The sequence below is a fragment of the Phoenix dactylifera genome, chromosome 3, assembly GCF_009389715.1.
Source record: "Phoenix dactylifera cultivar Barhee BC4 chromosome 3, palm_55x_up_171113_PBpolish2nd_filt_p, whole genome shotgun sequence".
NCBI lineage: Eukaryota > Viridiplantae > Streptophyta > Magnoliopsida > Arecales > Arecaceae > Phoenix > Phoenix dactylifera.
The window spans coordinates 18230026-18257304 of NC_052394.1; the positions used below are offsets into that span (position 1 = coordinate 18230026).

Below are 27279 nucleotides of genomic sequence, written 5' to 3' on the forward strand. Positions count from 1 at the left end.
CTGACTCTTTTTGGCATCAAGACTCATTTGGTTTGTAGATTTTTTTTTTTCTTTCGAGAAGTCCATTCTGTTGACAATAAAAAAAAGTGGTACATTGCATAATGATTTATATTTAATTAAGCATCTGCTTTCTAAAAAATTTTGGTCAAATATATTTATTATACCCTGAATAAAATAAATTGATAATTTTAATGACTTAAAGTAGTTTTGAAAAAAAAATGATGTCAATTCTCAAGTGATGAAAAAATAAATCTTTTATGTCCCTTATTAATTTTTTAATAAAATATATTTATCTTATTCCAATATAAATATTATTTTTTTATCGATCTCTTGAAAATTTTAACTAAGCTGGTTTTTTTTTTTTTTTTTTTGGTGGCGAGCCATTCAAGTCCTGAGGCCTCATAGCTGAGAACCCGGGATAACAGTTAGGAAACCGTATTGGATTGGATGGGAGCTTGTAGCAGACTAAGATACGACGTCCATCAGCAAGTTATTCGTACTGACCAGCCAGGGAGGGATGGTAGTTTTTTTCTTTATGAGAGAGAGAGAGAGAGATGTTACGTTTTCTTTTTGATGAGAGAGAGAGATATGGTACTTTAATGTGAACAGCTTCTGACATCCTCCATCTTTAATGGAAGGGCTGATTTTGATAGGTGGTCCAAGCTGTTTGAGTATTCTCTCAGTCAGACCCTATCAAGAATTAAGAGGTGGTTGCATAATCTAACCATCCAACAGCAGCACTTCAAAGAATCAGGCACACTTTTGTGAACCAAACAGCAAATATCACTCCTCTGCAAATGGGCAGACGGCATATAATAAGAACTCATGATAAAGTCCAGGGGTATTCGCCGGAAAAGCTTTGCCTTGTGATGGCACCCCTCTCCTTTTCTTTAAACCAACCCTTGATACCCTTCTAGTTCTAAGTTTTGTTTTGTAGCTATCCATTAACAGCTGCTTCCTGCGCGTGTTGCCAAGCCTTGACTTTGTCGCCTGGTATACCAAAGAGCTCAACTGGCAATCAAAAATTAATATATGATACCGAAGAATAGCTCGGGGTCCACACAACTACCCCTACTAATAACATTTATTAATTAGAAGCTAAAATAATGGCAATAAATACTTAATCCTGGATCAATTCAAACACCCTTGCAATTTGATGTTTTTTTTTTGATTTCTTTATTCGCGTCCTCTTCCTTGATTACATCCCGCATGATCTCCTAAAAAGGACAAGGTAGGAAGTCTACTCCGGTGCCGATTCAACGTATTGGCAGCTGAGGAGAAGCAACCAACAAGAGATGAGTGATTGCCGCATCATGGTGATTGCTGCATCACACCGATCCATCATTGTTTGGCTTCCAAGATAAGGCAAGTCCTTGGGCAGGCTACCTTTTCTAACCTCCATCCTCATCATTCAGCATCCCAGAAGCATTCATGAGGGTGAATTATGGCATGTTAGTTGCTAGCCTTTTCTCTGCCAACTAAACAGCTTCTAATACAAGGTGCTGATTGGAATAAGCTGCTCTGGTGGTTGGCTTTGCCGGCGAGAGACCGGGCGTGTTCATTTTATCTCCTTCAGGCTACCATGGGGACGACCCTGCGGTTCTTGCTGTTGCTCACGTGGCTATCAGGTCTTCAACTTTGTTCATGCGACACCGATCCACAAGATGGTAATTCTCATCCTGCTGTTTGTTTGTCCACTGAATTGAAACGGATTTCTTCTTTGTTGGATGAAGCAGTTCATAGAGACGTGAGGTGGTCCCATATAAATGCGTTTTGATGAGCTTTGTCACGAGTATCATCATATTTTGGACCAAAAATTCAGTATGTGGAATGAAAATCTCAAGTGTGGATGGATGATTTCCCATTCTGTCTAATCTAAATCAATATTCAGCGTCCTTTCTCTGCATATTAGAATTCCCAAGAAGATTAAATTCCACTTAATTTTTCATCACATCTCTAGTAATATTATGTGAACCACGAATTTTCACCTCTTGACGCATAGAAGTTTAGCAGCAAGATATTTCTTTCCATTCTTACATTCTGAAGGATTGCTGATAATAGAGTTCTGTTTTGGATCTTTCATTGTAGAGTTCTCTTCCAAACTTCTTGTTATCTCATCAGATTTCTAGTCCCTTGATTATGAATAACTGCGTTATTGTTTGCTGTTTTTACTGTCATCGGTGTTTGTTTCTTCCGATCTGTAGGAGAAGGAAAAGAGATGACTCAGAAGATAGGATCTAAAATTAATAAACAGAGTCAATTATATCATTATTGGGCTAACAATGAAGTGATTTAACGCTTACAGCTGCTGCACTCCGATCGCTGATGAATCAATGGCAGGCTGCGCCACCAAGCTGGGGGCAGTCAGATGATCCCTGTGGGATGCCCTGGGATGGAGTTGTCTGCAGCAAATCCAGGGTGACAGTACTGTAAGTATTTAATCTTCTTTTCTAACTTGTTCCCTCTCATGCCATTCTCTACTTGATTGTTTCGGTGTTTGCAGGAGACTATCAACAATGGGCATCAAGGGAACATTAAGTGGTGACATAGGTCAACTCACTAAATTGCAATCCTTGTAAGTTTTTTCCCTGTCCATGTTTGCTAGAATCTGGACTTCATCATGATGTAGGCGTGGCAATGCCATGTAGGGGAAACTTTTTTCAGGATGAAAAAAATTTAGCTGAGCATCCCCTTCACAGTTACACAGAGCACTGAAACATCTTAGAAAGTATCAAAAGATGTCTCCTATACCTGTATGACCGGTTAATCATTCTCCGGTAAAAACAATGAATTAGCTAAATCCGTCCAATCTACTTGGCAAGTCTTGCTACTCATGTCTGAACTGCCAATGGACAATCATAGTGGAATCATGCATCATGATGAATATGAGGTTTGATCGTATTTTCTGGATCGAGTAGAATCTAAACCAAACCACCTGCAGGGACCTGTCCTACAACAATGATCTTCGCGGTCCACTCGCTCCAAATATTGGGAACTTGAAGGAGCTCACCACCTTGTAAGGCCAACGGCATTATTACTTGCCCATTTCTCTCTTACTAATTAACATGACCAACAATACTGTCTGTTGTACTTCTCAGAATCTTAGTCGGTTGCAGCTTTAGCGGCACCCTTCCATCAGAATTAGGCAATTTAGCGGAGCTCTCATTCTTGTAAGTCTTGCTCGATAGGGCTTAACAAAATTGCATCTTGTCGCTCTAGATCTTAATTTTTCATTGGTAAACAAGGATCTGATTTTTCTTTTCCACCAACCATAATTTCCAGGGATCTGAACTCAAATCAGTTCACTGGAAAGATACCTGCCTCACTTGGGAGCCTCTCCAATCTCTACTGGCTGGACCTGGCAAACAATAAGTTGACTGGGACGCTCCCCATTTCAAAGGGAACAACCCCTGGTTTGGACCTGCTAATCAATACAAAGCATTTGTGAGTGCTCCTTTCGAATTTCTTCATCATCCCTCCAGAAAAAGAGGGAAGAAGACAATTTGTGTTGCGTCTATTCGAGTCTTCTTGCACATGAATGATTCCTCTCTTCTTTGGGTGATTTGACAGCCATTTCAACAAAAACCAGCTATCAGGTCAAATTCCAGAACAACTGTTCAGCTCTCAAATGACACTGATACACATGTAAGCTTGCTATTTCTCATTGTTTTTGTCAGACTTACCCTCTTAGCTCTTCATTCCTTGACTGCTTTTAGCCATATGTTGCAGACTCTTTGATGCAAATCAATTTACTGGGCCAATTCCGGAGTCCTTAGGACTCGTGAAATCGCTCGAGGTTCTGTGAGTATCTTCTAACCACAAAGTGGCATGGCTCTACTGTCCTAGTCACTAGAATGTTTCTATATATTTACCTCTTATCATAAAGGAAAGGTTCATAACTATAATTTACCATGTTGCAACAGTCGTCTTGATCGGAATTTCCTGTCGGGTTCAGTTCCTTCCAATATTAACAATCTTACAAACATCAATGAATTGTAAGCGATCCCTATGCTAATCGCAATCGACACAGGTCCACAACAAGTGTTTGCAAGTGCCATCTGTACTAATTTTCTATTGCCATCATTTTCAGGAGTCTAGCAAACAATAAGCTGGATGGGTCATTGCCAGATCTGACTGGAATGAACAACCTAAATTATGTGTAAGAAGCCGTTCAAACTCCACTGCTAGTTAAAAGCTTCAAATTATCATATGACTAGTAACGGGAAATTCTTTAATTTGGTCTACAGGGATTTAAGCAACAACACTTTTGAACCTTCAGAAGTTCCAGCCTGGTTTTCAACAATACAATCTCTCATGGCCCTGTGAGTTCTCTAAGCTTTCACTAGAAATACGATGCACTTTTGTTTAGTATCAAGTAGGCTCATTTAAAATGTGTCTGCTGGTTATCCAGAGTCGTAGAATCTGGAGGTCTTTCTGGGCAAATCCCAGAGAAGCTATTCAGCCATCCTCAACTGCAGCAAGTGTAAGTGTGTTGCAACAATCTTTAATCAGAATATGAGAGGAAAAAGAAAAATTCCATTGATGGACCAGTGTAAAAAGGATCCTCTTATATCTATCTCATTGCTGTAAATCTTTCACAGGATGCTGAAAAACAATGAACTCAATGGCACCCTTGATATGGGCAGCAGCATCAGCTCCCAGTTACAGATTGTAGATTTCCAAAACAATTCTATTGCTTCGTTCATACTGACTTCCAAGTACAACAATACTGTAATGTGAGCTCTTTCCTCATTCCAATTCATTATACATTAGAATCTTTATTGCATTTCCATACTGCACATCCTCATCTGTAAGTCATTTGGCTTTTCCATTGTAGACTTGTCGGCAATCCTGTGTGCAGTTCTCAGCTATCAAATACCATCTACTGCAGCCTTCAGCAACGGACATTAACACCATATTCTACCAGCCTGTCTCAATGTGGCTCCAAATCATGCCCCGGCGATCAGAGTCTCAACCCTCAGAGTTGTGCTTGTGCCTATCCATACCAGGGGTCGATGATTTTTAGAGCACCTTTTTTCCGAGATGTGACTAATATAACTCTGTTTGAAGAACTGGAGAGGAGCATGTGGACAAAAATTAACCTTACTCCGGGTTCAGTATATATTGCAGACCCCTTCTTCAACAGCGATAACTATCTGCAACTGCAACTGAAACTCTTCCCATCCACTGGAATGTACTTCAACCGGTCAGAAGTTCTAAGAATTGGGTTTGATCTTAGCAACCAGACTTATAAACCACCAAGCATATTTGGACCGTATTATTTCATTGCATCTCCATATCCCTTCCCAGGTGTCTGCTCCATCCTCATCTCCATATACGAAATTTCTTTGAGGAAAAACTGACAAGAACCACTGCATCACAGGTGGGGCTGGTGGGAAAACCTCAATGAGCACAGGCGTTGTTGCTGGTATAGCAGTTGGTTGTGCTGTTCTTGTCGTTGTACTCGTTGCTGTGGGGATCTATGCCTTACGACAAAAGAGAAGGGCTGCAAGAGCCATGGAACTAAGCAGACCCTTTGGTAATGCTCAAAATATATAACAATCATGAACAGTGCATGTCTAGTTTGATAAATTCATTTAGCATTTGAAATAGTCTTCAGAAGAGAATGCAGGAAACATGAAATGCTGTCCACATATCAATACCACCAAGAATATGCATATATGCTAGCTATATAGGTTATGGTCATAATCAAAATTTGATATCTCAGTACCGGACCCCGTACTGGTGCCACACTAATATAGTATCGGTACGGTATGGTATGAAGCTTTTTTTGGCGTATAGAATACTCGGTACGTCACCTGTACTAGATACCGATACCGAACACTCGGTATGCCATCCGTACTAGATACCGATACCGAACTAGTATAGTACGGTATATCTCGTACCGTCTAGTTCAGACCGGTACGACATATCAGGGTCATAACTTCTCTCCTTCCTAAAGAATTGATTGAAGGGAAAAAAAAGGAACATAGAAATCAAGAGAAAAAAAAAACTTCATAATGCACTGACATGGAAAAAAAGAGTGAAAACATTTCTGAGTTTCCCTTTGGTATTTTTTTCAACTTTTCAGCTTCATGGGCACCCAGTGGCAAAGATAGCGGTGGTGCACCACAGTTGAAAGGAGCAAGATGGTTTTCATTTGACGAACTCAAGAAGTGCACTAACAATTTCTCAGAAACAAACGAAATTGGATCCGGAGGCTATGGAAAGGTAAACAAACTGGCAGGTCATCCATTTATTAGTGCTTCTAGGAAGAAGAACACGAAGTGCTGAGTGTTGTGACTTTATCTTTTCCCTCTTAAGGTTTATAGAGGAATGCTACAAAATGGGCAAATGGCCGCAATCAAGCGAGCAGAGCGAGGATCCATGCAAGGTGGAGTTGAGTTCAAGACTGAGATAGAGTTGCTGTCTAGGGTTCATCACAAAAACCTTGTAGGCCTTGTCGGTTTTTGCTTTGAGCAAGGGGAGCAGATGCTGGTATATGAGTTTATTCCAAGTGGAACATTAAGGGAAAACTTGATAGGTCAGTACTCCATCGGCATCTCAAAAGGTTTCTGTTCCATAATGTCTTACTTTACATTAAGATGTATGCTTTTGTTGTTATTTCCAACTGCAGGAAGAGGTCGCACGCAACTGGACTGGAAGAAGAGACTAAGAATTGCTCTAGGCTCAGCTAGAGGATTAGCTTATCTTCATGAACTTGCTAATCCGCCAATAATTCACAGAGATGTCAAGTCTACCAATATCCTTTTGGATGAATCTTTAAATGCAAAGGTTGCAGATTTTGGTCTCTCAAAGCTGGTGTCGGACAGCCAAAAGGGGCACGTTTCTACTCAAGTTAAAGGAACACTGGTGAGTATCTTTGCTCCACTAATCAGCATTTACCAGTGCTTCTTACTTCTTTTGCAATTATTAGATGGCACTTCTGCATGTAATCACTCATTTGAGGGTATTAGAATATATAATTGATGATTTGCATCAAGATCCATTTTGATCTCAATCTAGTGCAACTAAAATAACTACTTTGAATATTAGAATTGGCATCTTTGGCGATGAACGTTTGCTGTCTTTAAAAATTTTCTTTGGTTCTTCCTTACAGGGTTACTTGGATCCTGAGTATTACATGACCCAGCAGCTCTCAGAGAAGAGTGATGTTTATAGCTTCGGTGTGGTCATGCTAGAACTGATAACTGCCAAGCAACCAATAGAGAAGGGCAAGTATATTGTTCGTGAAGTGAGGACGGCAATTGATAGATATGATGACGAATACTATGGCCTAAAGGAGATGATGGATCCTGTCCTCCAAAATACAGCAATTCTTACAGGTTTCAGGAGGTTTGTAGAGTTGGCAATGCAATGCGTCGAAGAATCGGCTGCAAACCGTCCCACAATGAGCGATGTGGTGAAGGAAATTGAAATGATATTGCAGCAAGATGGATTGAACACAACCTCAAATTCAGAATCTTCATCTGCCACAGAATTTGGGAACACAAAGGGTACGCGTCATCCTTATGACAATCAAGTATCAAGAAGAGACGAAGGCGGCAACGCCTTTGAATACAGTGGTGGATACTCGTACCCTGCAATAATTGACCCCAAGTAGCTGCCATTCTTTTTATTTTGTTTGTTTTGCCTTTTCCATATTTGTTTGATACATTTTTCTTTATGCCTATACAAAATCTAAATGATATTTAGAGTTATTGTAACTTGCAACTCTAGAAGATATTTTTTTTGCTCTTTGTTCTTTAATATGTGCAGGGTTTCTTGATAGCCCAAATGACCAATATTGTGTTGTAAAGGAAAGCTTCTGATACACTAAATAAGCACCAAATCATCGTCATAGCAATGATAGATCACAGGCTCAGGGAAAAAAAGACTTCTTTTTTGTTTCAAAATATAGACTTTTCAACCTATTTTACCAGAAGATTTGTAATAATCCAGAACCTCACTCAAAATGGCTAGCTGGAAGGGATTATTTGGGTTTCTTGATCCAAGATCTATCCAGCGAATAACCGATGTGAGACTAAACACACGCCCGCACGAGTACTCACAAGATTCACTTTTTTTTCCTTTTTTGATACTAAGGGAGGGAAAATCCACCCAAGACTTTATTAAAAGAATTGGTAATTACATAGCAGATGAGTTAAAGGAAGTAGAGAGTCTACCAGATCAGAACTGCAGGTATCAGTTGTAATCGAACAAACCCATTAGAAAGGGAAGAGGATATCTACTCTATCTTTTAGCTAGCTGTGTATAAGCTAAAATAGAAACAAAAAGAAAGGATTGTGACATTTTTTGAAGAGCATAGCAACCACTTCAGCAAAACCAAGGAAATCTTGTTGATTGCAAAGTATAGATCAATCCTTAAACAGATGATGCATCACCTTCCAAAATACCGGTTCTTCCATCAAGCTTTTGTTGAGGAACATCCTAGATTTCCTTTCCTCCCAGCAACACCACACAATTTGCTGCCGCCTGCATAAAAAAAGCCTAACGAAGATCTGATTTGAAATGTTGTTTGCACCATGAAGAACATATGTCAGCCAAGCTAGTATGCACAGAAGGGACCCTTAACTTGTTTGCAAAGCCAGACCAGGCCTGGGACATCAATGGATGGTTAACAAATAAATGGTCGGTTGATTCATTGGCATATAGCACTAGGAGATTTGTGAGGACCCGTACAAACATGTGTTTAGTCCTACATCGATTATTTGTCGGATAGATCTTCGGTACTTATATAGGATCTATGTAAGGACCCATACGAGCGTGTGTTTAGTCCCACATCGGTTAAAAAATACTTAGCTCATAGCTTATGTGGATAGGGGACACTGCAATACTGGTTCATAGAAGTTGACCACAGGCCGATCGTGGTGCTTGTAAATAGATTTGAATGAATTTGAATTCTTAGCCTGACGAGAACGTCAAGGCTCGAATGAAGGAAGTATGAATGTGTTTAGTCCCACATCGCTTATTATGACACTATGATGCTTCTAATATGTTCAAAGGAACATTTGGTAAATTCTGCTGCTGTTAAAGTCCAAAACGTCTAAAATTTCCCAGCCCTTTGTAACGATGTATAATACTAAAATGGTTCACATGCATGTAGTTAGGTGTTTCTTTGGTTCACAAGGCTCATTTGTTAGTATATTACAAATTAGGAACTAAATGAAACGCTACTGTATGATAACTAAACATAAAAATGTACCAAAGGACAGTGTGTTGGCCCATGCGTTGCAACGATATTTTCATGCCAAGGACAAGTTTTGTAACAGTGTGGCCCCAATGACAATACTCCAAACCAAATACAGGCGGAGATTACGAAGGTTCAGAAACAACAGGCGGAACTTCTTTGATGGTTCCCTGTTGTTTAGTGAGCGGCGAAACCTTCTGGAATTAAAATCACGAATCCTCTTTAGATATCCACACTGCGTCCATGTCCTCTAATAGATTTTACCAGGCTGCTCTTGTTGACAAAATAATGGATGACAAGGTTGGATTGGCATAGGTTACCTGTCAGCCCACAGTTACCGGTGAAAATGTGGAGAGTAAAAGCAGGGTTGCAGGCGTGGGCCTTGGGGGAGTAGGGGAGAGCGGGTGCATCAATGTTCGCGCTTTCGGGTGGGTCTTTGGGGTATTGTGTCGAATAGGTTGAGGGTGTGGGGATGTCCGGCGTGGGGGGTGGATCTGCGGCCCGAGGATCGACGGGAGCTGGGACGGATTCAGGCGAAGGGAGGAAGGATTCAGGCGCTGGGATCGCGGAGGTGGGCCGCTCTTGGGCGGATGTGGCGAAGGGTGAGCAATGTCGGCATGATGGACCCCCTAACCGCTCCTCCCCTCGGGTGCTGGAACTGTTGCAGAAACGGTTCTCCGAGGTGGTCGACGTCCCGGAGGAGGAGTTAGAGGGTAACCGGTCGGAATGGCGGTCCTCCACGATTCTGGTGAGAAGTCTTGGGAGGTTCGTGCCGGCGGAATGGGTGGCGAGGGAGATCAAAAGGGTGGGGCGTTTGGGATACGAAGTGGAGTGCTTTACCTTGATGGATGGGTTCCTCGCCGTCCGGTTCGCGAACGAGGCCGATCGGGAAGCGGCGATGGCAAGCGGGCCGTGGATGGTAGCCGGTCAGCTCCTAGCTGTAGACCGGTGGCGCCCGAACTTCATTCCGGGCGATGTCGGGCTGAGCCGAGTGGTGGTGTGGCTGCGCATGCCAAGGCTTCCCTTGGATTACTGGAAGAAGACTACTATCATGCGGATTGCTGCCTCTGCCGGCACTCCTTTGGCCTTGGATGGGGTCACAGAGCAGGGGAGGCGGTGTGGTTTCGCCAGGGTGAAGATAGCGATGGACTGCTCTGCTCCTCTCAAGCCGGGAACGCTAGTGAGGGGTTCATCGAAGGGGGTGGCGGAGGTCTTCTGGCAGGATTTCGTTTACGAGAACCTGCCGGCTCCCTGCTCCAGGTGTGGGCGAATAGGGCATGGGTCAACCGGCTGTGCTTTTTCAATGGCGGAGGCCGTGGTGGCGGAAGAAGGGGAGGTTCACGGGGATGGGACAGAGGCATCGAGGTCGCCGTCGGTCCAGGAGAGCAGGGGCAGTGATGTTCCGGAGGACGTGGCTATGTTCGGCCCGTGGATGGTCACTGGCCATTCGCGGGCGCCGCGGGCGGCTAATGTGCCGGCTCGGAGGAAGACGACGGGCAAGTCGGGGGCTGGCCCGAACTCTCCGCGATCCTGTATGAAGCCAGGCGCGACCGGGACTGAAGCGGAGTCTTCCCCGGTAGATCTCGATGGATGGCAAAAACCCTCCAAGGTCGCTCGCCGTCGAACGCCGGAGAAGGATGTCTCCGAAGCCGGCGGGGGCGGGATCAAGGGTGGGCCGAGTCACTCTACTCAGGTCGCAGACGCGCCAGCCGAGTTGGAATCGAGTCTGAGTTCTGGGGGGAGTGATCCAGGACCGACTCGGGCTGGTGTCGATGGTGTGGGTGAGGCGGGACCTGACCCTGTTCGGGTGGTGGCTGAATGTGATGTTCCTGTTCGGTCTGCGGTCAGGGACGTCGCCGTTGCTCGTGGGGGAATGGGTCGGAGTCAGAAGCGGAGCAGAAGCCCGGCAAGACAGAAGGGGCTGATCCGTTCGATTTCCCCCGGGGGAGGTGCTGGGATGTTGAGGAAGGAGCGGCCGGGGGGAAGCCATCGCTGGAGGAGCAAGAGCTCCCCTCCGCCTCTCTCGGCGGTGTGCGGGCGACCTCCCCGGGCGGAGCGGGACTCTAAAGGAGGCGGTCCATCCCGGTGCGGGGTCGGGGGGCGACAGTGAGGACGATGGCCCGGTCTCTCTCAGGGGCGGCGCTGGTCTCGGAATCGGGGGTTGACTCGGGGGTATGGCCGATTGGGTCGAAGGGAGAAGACAGCTGTGTGGTGGGGTTGGGTGGTGCGGCCGGGCTGCACGATCTGCCATCGAAGGTGGTGCCCGTAAAAGTGGTACCGGAGGCAAGGGGGGAGCCCTCTCTGCCGCCGGCTGCAGAGTCTTCTTCTAAGCCTAGTGGAAGGGGTTGCGGCCAGAAGGTGGACTATGGGAGTGGGCAGTCTAAGGGTCGGGAGAAAGGTGAAGCTGACCAGGGGGAGGTGGCGGGACAGGGGGCCTTGCCAGTGACTTGTGATGTTCACCTCCGTGCCTTGGATCAATTGAAGGTTGCAGTGGGGAAGGTGAACACTGGAGGATTGGGTTGTGATGGTGCTGTGAATGAGGTGGTGTTTCATGATTGCAACCCCGGGATGGCGGGTTGTGATACTCCCATGGGTGAACAATGAAGGTTCTCCTATGGAATTGTCGTGGTGCGGGGAAGCCCTCTTTTGCCCCGGCGTTCCGAAGGTTTGTGCAACAGAACAGACCGGATATTTGTATTTTGTTTGAGACCCGTTTATCGGGTATGGGCCTTCAGAAGGCAAGGAGGGTGCTCCCTCGGACATGGGGTTTCTATGCTGTGGAGTCCCGTGGGTTGTCGGGCGGGATAATTGTCACGTGGAGGTTGGAGTCGTGCAGATTGGATACTTTTCATGTTTGTGGCCAAGAGGTGATTCTGGTGATCTCGGAGGGCACGAACGATCCCTGGGTTCTTGCGGCGGTGTATGCGAGCACTGACTTCAGGGAGAGGCGACGGCTGTGGGAGGAGGCTTCACAGTTGGTTGATCAGGGTCTCCCCTTTCTGATGGCGGGTGATTTTAATTGTATTGTCGACCCTCAGGAGAAGATGGGGGGCAGGCCTTTCTCCCATGAGAGGAAGGTTAAGGAATTCCAGGATTTTATGACTACAAATGGGTTGATTGATTTGGGCTTCTCTGGTCCAAGATTCACATGGTGCAACAATCAACAGGGTCCGGCTAGGGTCTGGGAGAGACTTGATAGAGCTTGTGCGACAGCGGGGTGGGTCCAGAGATTCCCGGATCATCGTGTGTCTCATTTACCCAGGATTGCATCTGATCACTGTCCCTTGCTGTTGAGTACTGATGCCTTTGTTCCGGTGCATCCCCTTTCAGGTTCGAGAAGATATGGCTTTCTTACCCTCGTTCATGGGAGATGGTTAGGGAGGCGTGGAGCACTCCAGTGAGGGGTGATGCCATGTATCGGGTGTCCCGGAGATTGGAGTTGGCGAGGAGGAGGCTGAGGAGATGGAATCGAGAGGAGGTGGGAGACATCTTTAGGAGGATTGAGGAGTCTGAGGTGGCCATTGTTAGGTTACAGGATCAGGAGGCTCGAGGGGGGGGTCTGTCAGATGAGGAGGTTGGGGAGCTTAGATCCTTACTTGCTCTGCATGATGGTCTACTTAGACAGCAGGAGATATTCTGGAGACAGAAAGCGAGGGTACAGTGGATCATGGAGGGGGATAGGAATACCAGATATTTTCACCAGGCGACAGTGATTAGGAGGAATCAGAACAGGATCAGAGTTATTAGGGATGAGGAGGGGCAGCAGTCGGAGGAGCCGGAGGTGATACAGAGGATTCTGGTGAGCTTCTTTAGGGGCAGATGGACAGAGCAGATTGGAGGAGCGAGTCTAGCAGAGATCCCACTGCCAGGGGTGATGGTCACAGAGGAGGAGAATTCTGTTTTGATTAGTCCGGTATCAGAGAGGGAGATTAGGGAGGCGGTGTGGTCCCTCGGAGGGGACAAGGCGCCAGGGCCGGATGGGTTCCCACCGGTGTTCTTTCAGCGATATTGGTGGATAGTTGGACGGGATGTGATGGCAGCTATACAGCAGTTCTTCAGCACGGCTGTGATGGCTGCTGAGTGGCAGAGGACCTTCATTGCCCTGATTCCGAAGCGGCAGGATGCTACGGAGCCGAGTCATTTTTGTCCGATTAGCCTCTGTACGACTTTGTACAAGGTGACGGCGAAAATTCTCACTATCAGATTGAGGGGGGTTCTCCCTAGACTTATTTCCCCGGAGCAGGGGGCTTTTTTGGAGGGACGGAGTATATCTGACAATGTGCTCATTGCTCAGGAGTTTATGTTTGATCTTAGCAGAGCACCGATGAGTAGAAGCTTGATGGGGGTCAAGCTTGATATGGAGAGGGCTTATGACAGGATGAGGTGGGACTTTGTGCAGCAGTCCCTGCGGATGTTTGGGATACATGAGACTTGGATCAGGTGGGCGATGGGCTGTATGAGGGTGCCCTCCTTTGCTATTTTGGTGAACGGTACGCCCTCCCGTTTCTTTTCGTCTTCTGGGGGTTTGCGTCAGGGATGTCCCCTCTCTCCTCTGTTGTTTATTATTTGTGCGGATGCATTGTCTCGATTATTGCGGCAGGCAGTGTCGAGTCAGGAGCTGGAGGCTTACAGACCGGTGGAGGGAGCAGTGGCGATCTCCCATTTGCTATTTGCTGACGATTGCTTGCTTTTAGCCAGGTCCTCGAGGCAGTCGGCTCGAGCTATTGATCAGACTCTTCGGGATTACTGTGCTCTTTCTGGGCAACAGGTCAATTTGGACAAGTCTTCTGTGATCTTTAGCCCGAAGACGCGCGGGGCGCTGAAGCTATCTATACTGGAGGTTCTAGGTGTGGGAGAGCAGGGGGGCATGATGTCCTATCTGGGGGTGCCTTTATGTGGACGACGACTGAGGATTAGGGATTGTGTGTCCCTTGTGACTAGAGTCAGATGCAGGCTGGAGGGCTGGCAGTCTCATTCATTGTCTATGATGGGGAGGATCATTCTGGTGCGCTCTGTACTTTCATCTGTTCCTATTTATCTTCTATCCCATGTCGATATTCCGGTGGCAGTCTTGAGGTCCCTTGAGCAGCTGTTCAGGGAGTTTATCTGGGGGAGGAGTAGCGGCAGAGGCGGGATCCACCTGGTGGCCTGGGAGAGTGTATGCCAGCCGACCAGTGCCGGGGGGTTGGGAGTGCAGTCCTTGATGACGAGACGGGAGGTGTTAGCGACTAGGCATGTAGTCAGATTTGTGCTTGAGCCAGAGAGTATGTGGTCCTCACTGATGAGGGCCAAATATGGTGTCTTGGTGCCTGGAGGGCGGGTGGAGCGTCACCACTCTCCGATATGGCGTGTGATGTGTGCCAGGGCTATGGTGGTGCTTCCGGAGATTAGATGGGTGATCGGTGATGGGTGCTCGATAGATGTGCTGGAGGACAGCTGGGTGACCGATTGGCCGATATGTCGTCTGCCGACCATGGTGGACTCTGCGAGATTAGCTGGATGCAGGGTCAGGGATCTGCTGGATTCTGAGGGGAGCCATTGGAGGGTGGGGTTGATCAGGGAGGTGTTTGGTGAGCAGTTGGCGGAGTTGATTCTGGCCCTGCCTATTCCCTCTGGAGGGTCGTCAGATAGGCTGCTCTGGACACCGACGGGGCGGTCGCGGGTGAGGGCCAGGGATCTTTCGGCGTTGTTATGCAGGACGCCAGCGCGACAGATCGTGGGAGGATGGATATGGAGATTACGGATTCATCCACGGGTGGCACTTTTCATCTGGAAGGTGGCTTGGGGATGTCTCCCGACTAGGAGTTTGCTTGTTCGGCGTGGGATGGGGGTTTCTCAGTTTTGTGAGACGTGCGGTGATATCGTGGAGACCACCGAGCACGTTCTCCTGATGTGCCCTAGAGCTCGACAGATATGGCAGTGCTCTTCGTTCCCCATGCTTGATGTGGCAGTCTCGACTCAGGATCTGTTGCGGATGTTGGAGATTCCATGGGTAGGCCCGGGCTGGCAGCGGAGGGTATATTGAGGGCGTACCTGTCTTATCACATTTGGTTGGATAGGAACGCACGCATATTTGAGGGGAGGCGGGTGCCTCCGAGGATGGTGGTGGACAGAGCGGCACGACATGCGAGGGAGGTTATGGCGGCTGCCACTGAGATTTCTTCTGGGATGGTCAGGGACACTTGGGGTACTTCTTACGCTGTTTCAGCGCCCCTTTTCGTTACTGTCTCTTGGGTACCCCCACCCCTTGACTATCTCAAAATAAATTTCGATGGCAGTAGGTCACTAGACGGTTTGACTGGAAGGGTCGGCTTTGTGATCAGGGATCACGGTGGTAGGCTGGTGGCTGCAGGTGGGCGTCGGACTCCTGGGATCACAGTGGTTGGTGCGGAGCTGCGGGCTGCTTGGGAAGGCTTATCCTATGCCAGGCAGGTCCTTGGAGCCGAGCGAGTGTTCCTCGAGGGAGACTCTGCGGTGGTGATCGATTGGATCCGGGGAATGGACAGGTACGGTGACGGTCACCCTCTGATTCGGGAGACTCGGAGGATGGCTCAGATGATGGTCGGTTTCCAGATTGGTCATGTGTTTAGAGAGGCGAACAGGGCCGCCAACTGGGTCGCCTCTTTTGTGGCCCGGCATTCCGGAGATGTTTTGTGGACGTCTACTATAGACGCTCCTTCTCCTTTGTTGTCTTTTATTTCTTCGGACATGGCGGGTTGTACTCATGTTAGATCTATTTGAATGAGTAGCCGTTTTTACCCAAAAAAAAAAAAAAAAAAGCAGGGTTGCATGGAAATTTTTCGTGCCCTTACGAGTATTTATTTATTTATTTTTCAAATAAAGTCTGTAAGGAACAAAAGCACCTGTCTCATGAAAAGAAATAAATATTCACAACATGCAGCAGATGGAATGACATAAGAGACCAAAGTAGCAGACATGAACTCAACGGCTCATTGAATTTATTAATGAATTAAAATAGCATGACTGACATGAACTTGCATGTTCTGAAAAATTCAATTCATTCCATTTGCAGAATAAAACTGGATATTCAAAGCCATGTGCTGAGCGACTTCTGGCTCTTGAACTGCCTTTCAATCTGTTTTAACTGTAACACGCCGTAAATGAAGGAAGTTGCTAGGCCTTGAGTAAAAGAATTGTCTTAGTTCATATATCCTTGAAAGCAGCAAAAAGATCTCCATGAACATAATCATTGTCGACAAGACTAACCAAAAAGTAATTACTCTGCACCTGAAAACATGAAATGATCAACTTGTTCAGCACCTAATGAACTTCCAAAAGAATAACTAATAAATGAAAGTGTGTGTGTGTGTGTGGAGAGAGAGAGAGAGAGAGAGAGAGAGAGAGAGAGAGGCCTGCTGAACGTCTAAAACTGCCACTTGAAAGTAAAAAAAATGGAAGGTGTTTAGGAAAAAAATCTACACAACCTTCAATCTAATATCTCGTATACAAACATGATTGTGTGTCCAACGTACCTGCTCTAATAATTCCCTAGATGGGTCACCGTGAGGAAACAAGCATGCCCATCCCTTCGTCCAGATCTCAAATGCCTCATCCTTCCAAACCATAAAGCTTGCAGGATCAACAACAGTTGGTTGGACGATCTCTTTGGCAGGGAAAACGCCCCATGTCACTGCATTGACTGCATTTGGGGCAACATTGGAGAGACATTCCCCTTCTCTGTTCACAGCAATATATGTGAGAGATGGAAATCCCTTGCACTTTTCAATCAGTAAATTTATCTTATCTTTTGAACAGAAGAATTCAAGATAAGCCTTCTGATAGACGTATCCCCCTGGTCCACCCCACCCTGACAAACACAATAAACAAAAGCATTATTAGAATGTGCCACGGAATAGTAACATGTATGGGAAAAAATGTTACTCAGAAAGCAAGGACTTTGCATTGAAACAAAAATCCAACACCAGATCTAAAATTCACCTTCTTACCCAACAACCCCCCACCACCACGATGAAAAAAAAAGAAGGAAAGAAAGGAAAGGCTTAAGAATGAACAGTCATATATGTTACTAGAAAATAATTTATATATACTCAACTAAGTCTTAATCCCAAACTAGTTGGGTCAACTACATGAATCATTTTCCTCCATTTTGATATGTTTAGGATCATAGTTTCCTCCATGAATCCTTTATTAAAGCAGGTTGGATAAAATGAAAAAATAATTAATGCACAACCCAAAATTCAGAGTGATACTTCTAGTGCTTCATTCTGAAACCTTGACAGTAGCTCAAGGTTTAAAGATTTGCAGAAACCCTTTCTGTTGTAACTAATAGGAGTCTCCAAATTATTGCTGTTAGTTATATAAATTTGCCTAGCTACCTCCATGCTCATAAGCTCTATAAGTTTAGCTATATACAGTTTCCCTCATTCCCAACACTTAACAAATCCAATCCCCTTCCTCAAGTGGGGCCTCTTCTAATCTCACAAGAAAGCGATAATGCATGAATACGACAAAAATACAAGCATTAAACAGGAATATGTGAAAGTCCGAGCTACTTAGTAATGATAACTTTGCTCTCTGGTTCTTCCAAGTGAAAACTTCTAAAAACTAAAATTTTACCACATACTAGCCTTTATATTCTAATTTGTGTTATGTTAATAATAATGTCATGCAATCTATTCATTGCCCACCTTCTTGTACATATAACAAGTTTCAGTCCAATGTCTGGTGAATTAGTCTCCTTGGTTGCCATTATCTTGTGGTTATCCTCAAAAGCACATGGGCACATCTCCTCTGCCATCAGTGCTGATCTGCATATGTACCATATTTTTCGCTTATATTTTCATTCTTTATGATACCAAATCCAAGGTGAAAAAAATAACCAGTCAACATCTTAGAAGCAAGGATCACTAAAATTGCCATCGATCCTCATTCTTGAACAAGATCCCATTCTCTCTTCTGCTCTGTTTTCTGTCGCACACTGAATTTTGAACAACATAATCATTTCCTCCAAATATCATTCCTCTTTAGGCCCTAAATTCTAAAATCATCCCTCTCTAGGTCCTATTTTCACAATGCACATCTAAGAGGAATTAAGTATGAAACCATTCCTAATCACGAATAGCAGGTTTAGTTCATCTATGATAACTAATAAGTGCAAGGAGAAGGTGGCTTATGCCCTAAAATAACTTATGGCCGTGACTTATTCATATTTATAATTATATGTTAAAGGAAAGTTAGAACAAAGTGCAAACATTTACATGTTTATATTAAGAACTCAAATTGTAGTAAGAGCCATCCATATGCAATTTGAGCATGCATCATTGCTTTGAACAATATGCAAAATTGCCTTGAACAATTTAAGTTGAAGTACCATAAGTGATATCATTTCATAGAAAGCAATAATGCATTTTCCTGCAAGCAATTCAAGTCCTCTGACAAATTTATATTGAAAAAATAACAGAAAAAATGGTGTTTGGCCTACAGTCGTTAATCGTTATCTATTCTCTGGCTAAAAGAGGTCACAGGTCACATTCCAAAAAAAACCATATTAAATTTCTCATTTCTCAAGGTCCTTAAGATAGATGAAAACAAGTCTGATCAAATAAAATAAATTGAATTTTATATGCAGAAACATGATTTCATTTTCAAAAAGGAAGTCATGCTTTCCAAGTCAGGGACCGGCTCAGAGGTCATATAAGAACTAACAAATACTTGACCTTGAAGACGTTTAGAATAAATCTCACTTACCAACAGTGGGAGAATCAGATTTCTCTCCATTAATTGCAGGTTGGCTATTGATGGTGAGAAAACCCTTTAAGATGATTTCTCCCAGATGTTCATCAATTATCTTTGTCTCTGGCTGAAGCCCATCTAGCTCCGACCACGGGCTACTTCTAAGTTTTCCCAGGCAGAAGTTCATGAACCTCTGTCGAATGTATTGTGGGAAAAAGAGTAAGATCAGCCTTTCATGTCCACAAATATGCAGATATTCTTCAAGCAAGAAAGATGTAAGAACCATCTGAAATAATTCATAAAGAAGTGTTCCAGAGCAACAATAATCAACTATAGAGGAATACCTCTTTGATGTCATTCAGAGATTTCAATGGGATTGCCCATTCCTCTTGAAGCTTCTTGTCCCGTGCACGTGGGCGCATGAACTGTCAAACAGATAATAAGTTTTAGATATAATTACCCTGACACTGACATACAGTGTGAGTAAGCAGACAAAGCAAAATATTAATCATTTAAATAGCCCTCGGGAAAAAAATAAATTTAAAAATAATAGGTTAATCTAACAGCTAAAGAGCATTACCATCTACCATGAGCTAAAATAAAGAGACGGTGTCTTGAAACAAGCTTTAGCAATGGTTTAATATCTTTCACTTATACTTTGAGCTAGTGTTGTTATCAAATCCCCAACCAAAAACGCGAAGAAGAATAAACATTCTGAAAAAAAAGGACTACTCTAGAAGGGGCTATATGCCAGTTCGTTCTTCTTAATGCTAGAAGGGGGAAAATTTGAAGGAAATAAAAGAACCACCTAATAATAGTACTGTAAGTCAAGCAAGTGAACAATTCTTTCGAGAATGGCATGTCCAGAAGTTTCTGATTTATAAAATTCTAGAACATTTAAGTTTAGCCTAAGTTAGACGATTCACAGGCTTTGATCAAGACTGTCAAAAGTTCTAATGGTAAACCATGAAAGAGATGACAAATAGTGGAGAAGATAACCAGGGGTTGAGTTGTATATGGTTGGTGTCTGCCAGAAATTTTAGTGCTTGATGTGGGCTAAATTTAGGACATATGAATACTGTCAGGAGCAGTTTTTCAGCATGGCTATGACTGATCTGCGTAAGATCTCTCTAATGCAGATAAGAAAAGGAAAGCATTAATGGGAAAGGGCTTTTGGCAGCTAGACATGATAAATCATACCGTTGGTGGACTTTTATTGGGTTCTGGAGAATCTAAGGGGGTTTCAAAAGCCAGTTAAAAACAGGTCCACTTTTCAATTTTGTAACAGCAGACATGGAGAAAAGTTGGGAAACAAAGGAAAAGTTGGAGAAGAGAAAGAAAGAACATGAAAGGAAATAAAGAAGAGATTATAGGACTCCTACATTTATCTTTATCTGAATCAACTGAACCAGTCTATATTCTAGCCCTCATCTTATCTTCGATGGGGCTGCATTGGCTAAACTACTTCAGTCCATATAGGACTAGAAAAACGGGGAACTAATAAGCAAATATAAGTTATTTCTTTTAAGGTTACAATTTTTTCTAAAGACTCAAAAAGTCCTCATCTGGTAAGTTGAACCCTGCATGAGGTCAACATTTTAAGTTATTTTGGACCCTGTATGAGGTCAATATTCGAAGTTTCCAGCACCCAATCTATTGTTGGCTGCACTATATTCCTATTTATCACATATCATTTTGACAAGGAAAAGTCAAAAAATACTATACAGATACATTCTAAAAGTGCAAAATGTTGTGATTGGAAATTTAGAGATAATTTGGTGACCTGGTAGTCTGTAAGGGCTCCATATGATGGGTTATGAGAATCTCCCCACCTCCCATGTGGGTACTGGTCCCAACCAAGAGTCCTTGCAATGTAGCTTTTTGGACGATTAGCCCTGATCCATGGTACAGAGAAAGTTAGAATGCGATCATGACTGAAGAATATCATTATTATAACATTCTCTGTTTACAACAACCATGAAACTCTGAAAAGGAAAGCATACCAAAAGATAGGTCGAACATCTTCTTTAGCACGAAAAACATTTGTTGGTCGCCTCCATGGTAAGGACCTTGAAATCTTAGATTCCTCAATTAATCCAAGGTTCTGCAAACATATTTTCTTGAGTAACTCAAAAGAAAAAAGGGAACATGAAACCGTGATATCAAACAAAATATCACCATTAATATGGCCAATGCAGACTTCTCCATGTTTAGCGTGTAAAGATGCAATGTCTTGATCCCGTGAGCTAAAATCTTCTTGCACATCTCGGTTCCAAGGTGGATTCCATATGCCTTGACAGCCTCTTCATTTTCTTTAATAGGCTCTAGGGCAGCTGTAATCTCAGGTGGTATCTGCAGAATACCATTAGTCATATCATCACCCAACAAAAATGCAAATTTACATGTACCCTAAAGGCATTACTCATATATGTTGAACTAGACCACTTAAACATATGATTAAAAAGCAACATCAACAAATTCAGATATCATCCAATAAAAGATAGAGACAGCATGTTTAGGTGCAGAATGTGAACTTGTTGGCTTGGCTTAGAAAGAAGGCAAATGGAATTATCTCTAAAACTCAGGACTCTGTGAAGAGGTTTATTGTGCAAAACATTGGTTAGGTTATTATTTTCTTTATGTGTGCAAACCAGTCACCTGACTCCATCACTCAGCAAGCCCTCCGGAAAATGTAACTTTGTAAACTTTGCAAAAGGACTAAATTGTTTAAAGTAACAAATAATGCAGGAGTTCAACTATTAAAATGAAAGGAACATCTACAAAATCCCATTGATGAGCATAAATGACACTGATATACCAGATTCAGCAACTAATATCATGTAACTTGATATCTGTATGTCCAAGAATAACTTAAATTTATAAAGAAATAAGTAAATTCTGTAAAAGGGAACTTACCCTAGTTTTACAAAAACCAGTCATACGCAAGAAGCCCTTATAGTTGTTTATTGGCATTATACCAGGAACGATGGGACAGGTTATCCCAATTTGACGGCAATCATTCACAAACTTCAGAAATATGTCAGTATCATAAAACAACTGGGTGATAATAATATCTGCACCAGCATCCACCTGTCAAAGAGAACAAGGGAGTTGGGAGAGAGCAACAAATCAATGCAATGAAAGAACAAAAATGAAGCAAATAGAAATAAATTAACAATTCAAAACTTGAAACATGATTAATAAGTATCTTGAAGCATTTAGACAATAACTATATATTATATGAGTGTGTTAAATTTCTTGATGCACCATAATATAAAATGGTTGTGATTCCACAAGGATTATTTAGCCTCTTGGTTCCTTACAAGATTTAATGATCTAACATGTATACAAATTTAGACAAATTTTACACTCTTTCATAATAAGGATGTTCATAAAATGACAAGAACAACATAGACATGGTTATGTTGGAGGCATGCTAGAACTTGGATCAATATGATCTTTTATGCAATGACAGTGGCAAAAGAAATAATTGCAATAAAGGAATTGCATGGATATACTATGTAACAATGCAAAGCCTCACCCAAGCTAAACACAGACCTGCACGAGTCCTCACATACTCCTCCCGTTTAAGCCTTGACATCCTCATCAGGCTAAGAGTCTAAATCTAGTCAAATCCAACTACAAACACTACGATCGGCCCATTGTCAACCCCAAATTGGCATGTGCTGTGGTCCACGTAAGTCATGGACCAAGTCTGCCCCAATACCATTTGTAATAAACCAAGACCTCACCCAAAAAAGCTGGCCGATGTGGAAGTAAACACACGCCGGCACAGATTCTCGCATCCTAGCCATTGCATCACCAACCAGACCCAACCAACATCATAATGGCATTGCAATAAACAATATATCAATTTTTTTTCCTACCAAACCATGAGAGAGTTACAAGCGCTGAGACAACCATAGGCCCTAAACACTAGCCCAAATAAATGACAGCACTGTTGATATTTCAACAAATCACTTGTTATTATTATAGCCCCACTAGCACCAAAATTACACCAATCTATTAGCAGATTCGCTATATTGACTTCTTGAACACTACTAATCTTTGTCATGAAGCTAAATTACAACCATCAGTATTTACAGGACCGCAGAAACCACCTGGTGCCACAACCATAAAAATAAAGCCTCTCACTTAGGAACAGCCTAGTTACCCAAATACTGCCCGGGCACCATTTAGTGTCCCAGTTGCCTGCATACAAAAGGATGCTTTCTATAACCTCATTCATCTAAAATAAGAATAATGACTTCCAAGTATGAATGCGATGGCCAAACATAAGCAACATGAAGAATACTTTTTTAGCATGTAATAAAACCACAGCTGATCTGTTTTCATATCCATTACAACTCTAGCCTTGTGTTACATCATAACTATGTTTCTCGATAGTATCTTGCTATCATGCCAGATTGTCAAATGCATTTAATTTTGCAGCTTAAAATAGCAAAAGCATTTAACAGTCAGTTGAAGACAAGATAGCATATGAACCAAATGAGGAAACTGAAGAAGGAGGTAACACACCTTTCTCTTCAAATAAGCAAGATCATTGCTGTAGGCTTCTAATGTAGCACCTCCTTCACCTTGTATCATGTCGGGGTGTGCCTCTGAGATGCAAGATTTGTTTTTCAGAACAGCTCATAATTAGCAATGCAACAGCATGTACTGATTGTAGTAGTTGAATCTATAAACACTCACCTGGATAGCCAGCAACAGTTATGCCAAAATATTCACCATACTTAGATCGAATGTGCTGCACCTGCAAGTTAATTGAAGTGACCATGCTTTAGTACAAGATTTTCTTTCTGCAAGGCAGCTCGAAGAACTAGGCAGCTAGTACAAGTTCTAAAGGGAAAAACATCATAAGATGTCAAAGCTCAGCCTTATAGAAAGTGAAGTAAATATTTCAGAAGTCCACAAAGTGCCGGTAACGAATAGAATAGTTTATAAGTCGAAGCTATAGGCGGTTTGGCACCAACGGTGAACATGGATTTTTTTTTCCTCTACTAAGGTAATGTCTCCAGAAACCAAAATTAACTACATATATGAGACAATTTCCATAATTGAACTCTCACTCCAACAAGATGGAATAGCTTTTATAAACAGAGACTGAAGACGATAAAGGAGCATTACCAGATCAAGGGCGCAGGCAAATCCACCAGCAACCTGAACAAACTTATCCTGACCATGAGGAGGATCCCCTCTTAGAGCCAAAACATTCTGAATCCCATTGGTCTTGATGGTGTCTAGGGCATGGTCGATCTTCTCCACCGGCATGTTAGTGCAAGTTAAGTGCATCATTGTTTCCACGCAGATCTGGAAAAAAGAATCAGCAAACTCATAAATGATACAACATTAATCCTCATCCGTAATATTTATGTTCAGTACACATTAGATTTCCTCTATCCTTTTAACAAGTAGCCAAAAATTCTCTCAATATTTTAATTGGATATATAGATTTTTCTTTAATTTGATTTTCAGGATTCATATCTCAGTTTCGAAAGTATTCTACATAAATGTCTTAACAAGCACTGATATTAGTAACACTGTAACACCGTTAGTAGTTATTTAGTGGTGCCACTCCGCATCAAGCAATCAAACCCCCTTATCACATATGCTAAGTAGTCCAAAGACAAAAAAAAGACTTTAATTAAATGCAGCTAATAAAAGCAAGCCATGATAAGCATCAAAAAACAACAAAACAGAACAGAGGAAGCAGCAAGATATCTCCAGTTCAGAGTCCTTCATACTCAGATCTGCAATTCAAACAATAAAATGGAGCGAAAAGAACAACTTCCAAGAGAAGGTGGCAGCGAAAGTTCGGAAGCGTGAAAGACAGCAAAATTTGAACAGCTTAAGTTTCAGATCGACGAATGCCAAGAAGCAAAAAGTCCAGATCTGAATCTTATCCACCATATCTTGAAGAAAAACACCGTTAACTACAAAAAGAAGCAACTTTAAGCTACAAAATTTTCTGAGAGATCCGAGCAGAAGGCAGCATCAAATCACCTTCAACTACCCGATCAAGAATGTATCAAAAAAAAAAAAAAAGACGATCAAGAACAATAACAGATCCAAGGAAACAGGATCCTGACGAGTAATAGAAGAGTAGCAAGAGCTAAAGAGAGACAGGAAAATGACAGGCAGGATCTGATACCATGTTCTGCATGCGGTTGGCGATATCGAGGGTGAGATCGGCGGTGGAGCCGCCGGCACCCCAGGTTATGTCGCAGAACGAGGGGTTGTGGGCGACCATGCGGTCCATGCGATCGAAGAGGTTCTCCACCCCTTCCTCCGTCTTCGGGGGGAAGTACTCGAAGGAGAACACCGTCCGGCCCTCCCCCTCCGCCGCCCGGATCTTCTCTATCACCTTCATCTCTTCTTCTCTTCTGAGCTCTCTCTCTCTCTCTCTCTCTGCTGCCGTTAACGGCGTTTGGGCGTCGTCCGAGAAGCGAGGGGGCGCGCAGGCGAATACCTACCGATGATGGCTTTATAAAGCCGAAATTTAGAAGGCCGAAAAAAAGAAAAAAAAACAGAGAGAGAAAGAGAGAGAGAGCCTTGGATTTGGATCTGCCTGCCTCCAACTACTGCAGTGGATGAACAGTCTCTCTCCTTTCGGCGTCGCAATCACACACCAACCCACTCTAGTTTCCTCCATCCATTGGACAAATACGAAATGGGGTAGGTCAAGGTCCAGGGTGGGTTTGGTTGGGGAGCCCATGATCACTGACCCGTTGTTACTTGTGGGTTAAGTGCAACTGCATCGGTGTTACACTTGAAAGGCTCAATCTGCATCATGTTAGGTGCAATTTAGCTTCTACATAACTATGATCATCCAATCTTTTCTCAGCTATTTGTAGTTTAGATTCTAGCTTTATGAAAAATGCTAAAAGATCATTCATCCTTTCTTATGTGACAGTCAAATGACTGACCAAATATGCTCTCCAAGTATTAATTTATCTATGATTGTTGCATAATGAACTAAGTTGTGACTAGACAAATGATCTATGACGATATGACGATGTTCATGAACTCAAGCCTCGAATTAATGGTCATACCCCTCTTCTTGGCAACTAGAGATCATAGATTCGAGTCTTCAGTATTGCATCTCAAGTATTTAAACCTAGGTAATCATAGTGCAAGCAGGTCTCTCTTGTTTTCACCCGGAAGAATTTGTAATGACACTAGCTTTACATCAATCAGCTGAGGGAGCGAATATCAAAATTTATGGAAATTCATTGTTCACCTACCCAGGTTGACTAATTTTTTTTCCAAGGCGAAATTTGAATTGATAATTAATTTACTAGTGAGTACACGATCTTTTGACCTTTCAAGGCAGATCATGAATATATATAGTTGATTTGGTCCTGACCAATAGCAATCATTTTCATGTCACTATAGGTAGTAGTTTGCAATAAAATGGTTCCTACTATATATTTTCTTAACTAATATTATAAGCTGCCCTTCATAGGTGCGATCCATGGGCAGATGATCAATTATAACGTTTTGGTCATGTAAGCGCATTAGTTGGTGCACATAATTGGATATGCGTGCGCACCATCTTTATATTACTTTATTTTATACACTGAAAAGATTGAGTCGTCTTTGCATGATGATTTAAAATGCTCATGGACTCCTCTTTACTAAACCTGTAAACCATAGCCTTGATCCACTCTAGGGACAAGTGCAGTATCAAAGTAACACAACTTGGAAGACCTTCAGCACCGATCTCTCTTGCTGCAACCTGCTTTTGTGGAGGTTGCCACCTAGCTACGTGACACTTCCATCCAAACATGAATCACTTAAGGTGCCAATAAATTTGTCTGGTTATGCTTGTTATCCTATTAATAATCATCCTTAAAAGTAGACGGCTTTGTCGCAGCCACTGTAGAATTGTCATTGGACACAGATTTTTGAAGAGTAAAACCACTCCATTACATGCCCACGAATAATTTCATCAAAACTCGAACTGACTAAATCTATTGTTGCCATGCGTATGTTGTTGGTTAATTATGAAGTTATCAAATCAGTATTAATATATCCTATAGACCTAAAGTATTCTCTTTAGGAGGTTGTGTGCTGAAGTATGATAATCCGAAAAAATTAATGGCACCTAGCTAGCAATTGTAGAACTGGTGACATTGGCTCAGTATCTTCTTTGAGCAAAACATGGTCTCAATATATATCGTTTTCTATGACAATTCTTGGGCTGCCAAACCTGGAGACTTCTCCCCTAGCTCGCTCACCAACCGCAGGGCGACTTTACCATGCTTTTTGGCTTAGAAATGTAGGGACTTGGTCGTCATGTAAGCGTCACTTTTTTCACTGGCGAGTGATGC

General features: G+C 43.1%; 2 protein-coding genes across 2 annotated transcripts; one reads left to right on the forward strand and one right to left on the reverse strand.

The window, feature by feature from the left end:
• The first annotated feature begins 1186 nt into the window (after window positions 1-1186).
• On the forward strand, window positions 1187-7624 carry LOC103717891 (probable leucine-rich repeat receptor-like protein kinase At5g49770). Its single transcript, XM_008806448.4, has 19 exons — window positions 1187-1667; window positions 2306-2429; window positions 2504-2575; window positions 2942-3016; window positions 3099-3170; window positions 3283-3444; window positions 3571-3645; window positions 3730-3801; window positions 3924-3995; window positions 4091-4159; window positions 4248-4322; window positions 4412-4483; window positions 4602-4736; window positions 4838-5310; window positions 5384-5539; window positions 6092-6231; window positions 6325-6544; window positions 6638-6873; window positions 7121-7624. The coding sequence occupies exons 1-19, from the start codon at window positions 1583-1585 to the stop codon at window positions 7622-7624; spliced, it is 2889 nt and encodes a 962-aa protein (XP_008804670.3). The 5' UTR covers window positions 1187-1582.
• Window positions 7625-16130: 8506 nt separating this feature from the next.
• Window positions 16131-25492, reverse strand: LOC103717892 (methylenetetrahydrofolate reductase 1). The gene is made up of 12 exons (XM_026808768.2): window positions 25098-25492; window positions 24074-24256; window positions 23639-23699; window positions 23465-23547; window positions 21842-22015; window positions 21104-21277; window positions 20929-21029; window positions 20709-20820; window positions 19270-19350; window positions 18941-19118; window positions 16705-17039; window positions 16131-16459 (listed from the first exon to the last, which is right to left on the reverse strand). Exons 1-12 carry the CDS (start codon window positions 25314-25316, stop codon window positions 16376-16378), a joined length of 1785 nt encoding a protein of 594 aa, XP_026664569.2. The 5' UTR covers window positions 25317-25492; the 3' UTR covers window positions 16131-16375.
• Between the last annotated feature and the right edge of the window lie 1787 nt (window positions 25493-27279).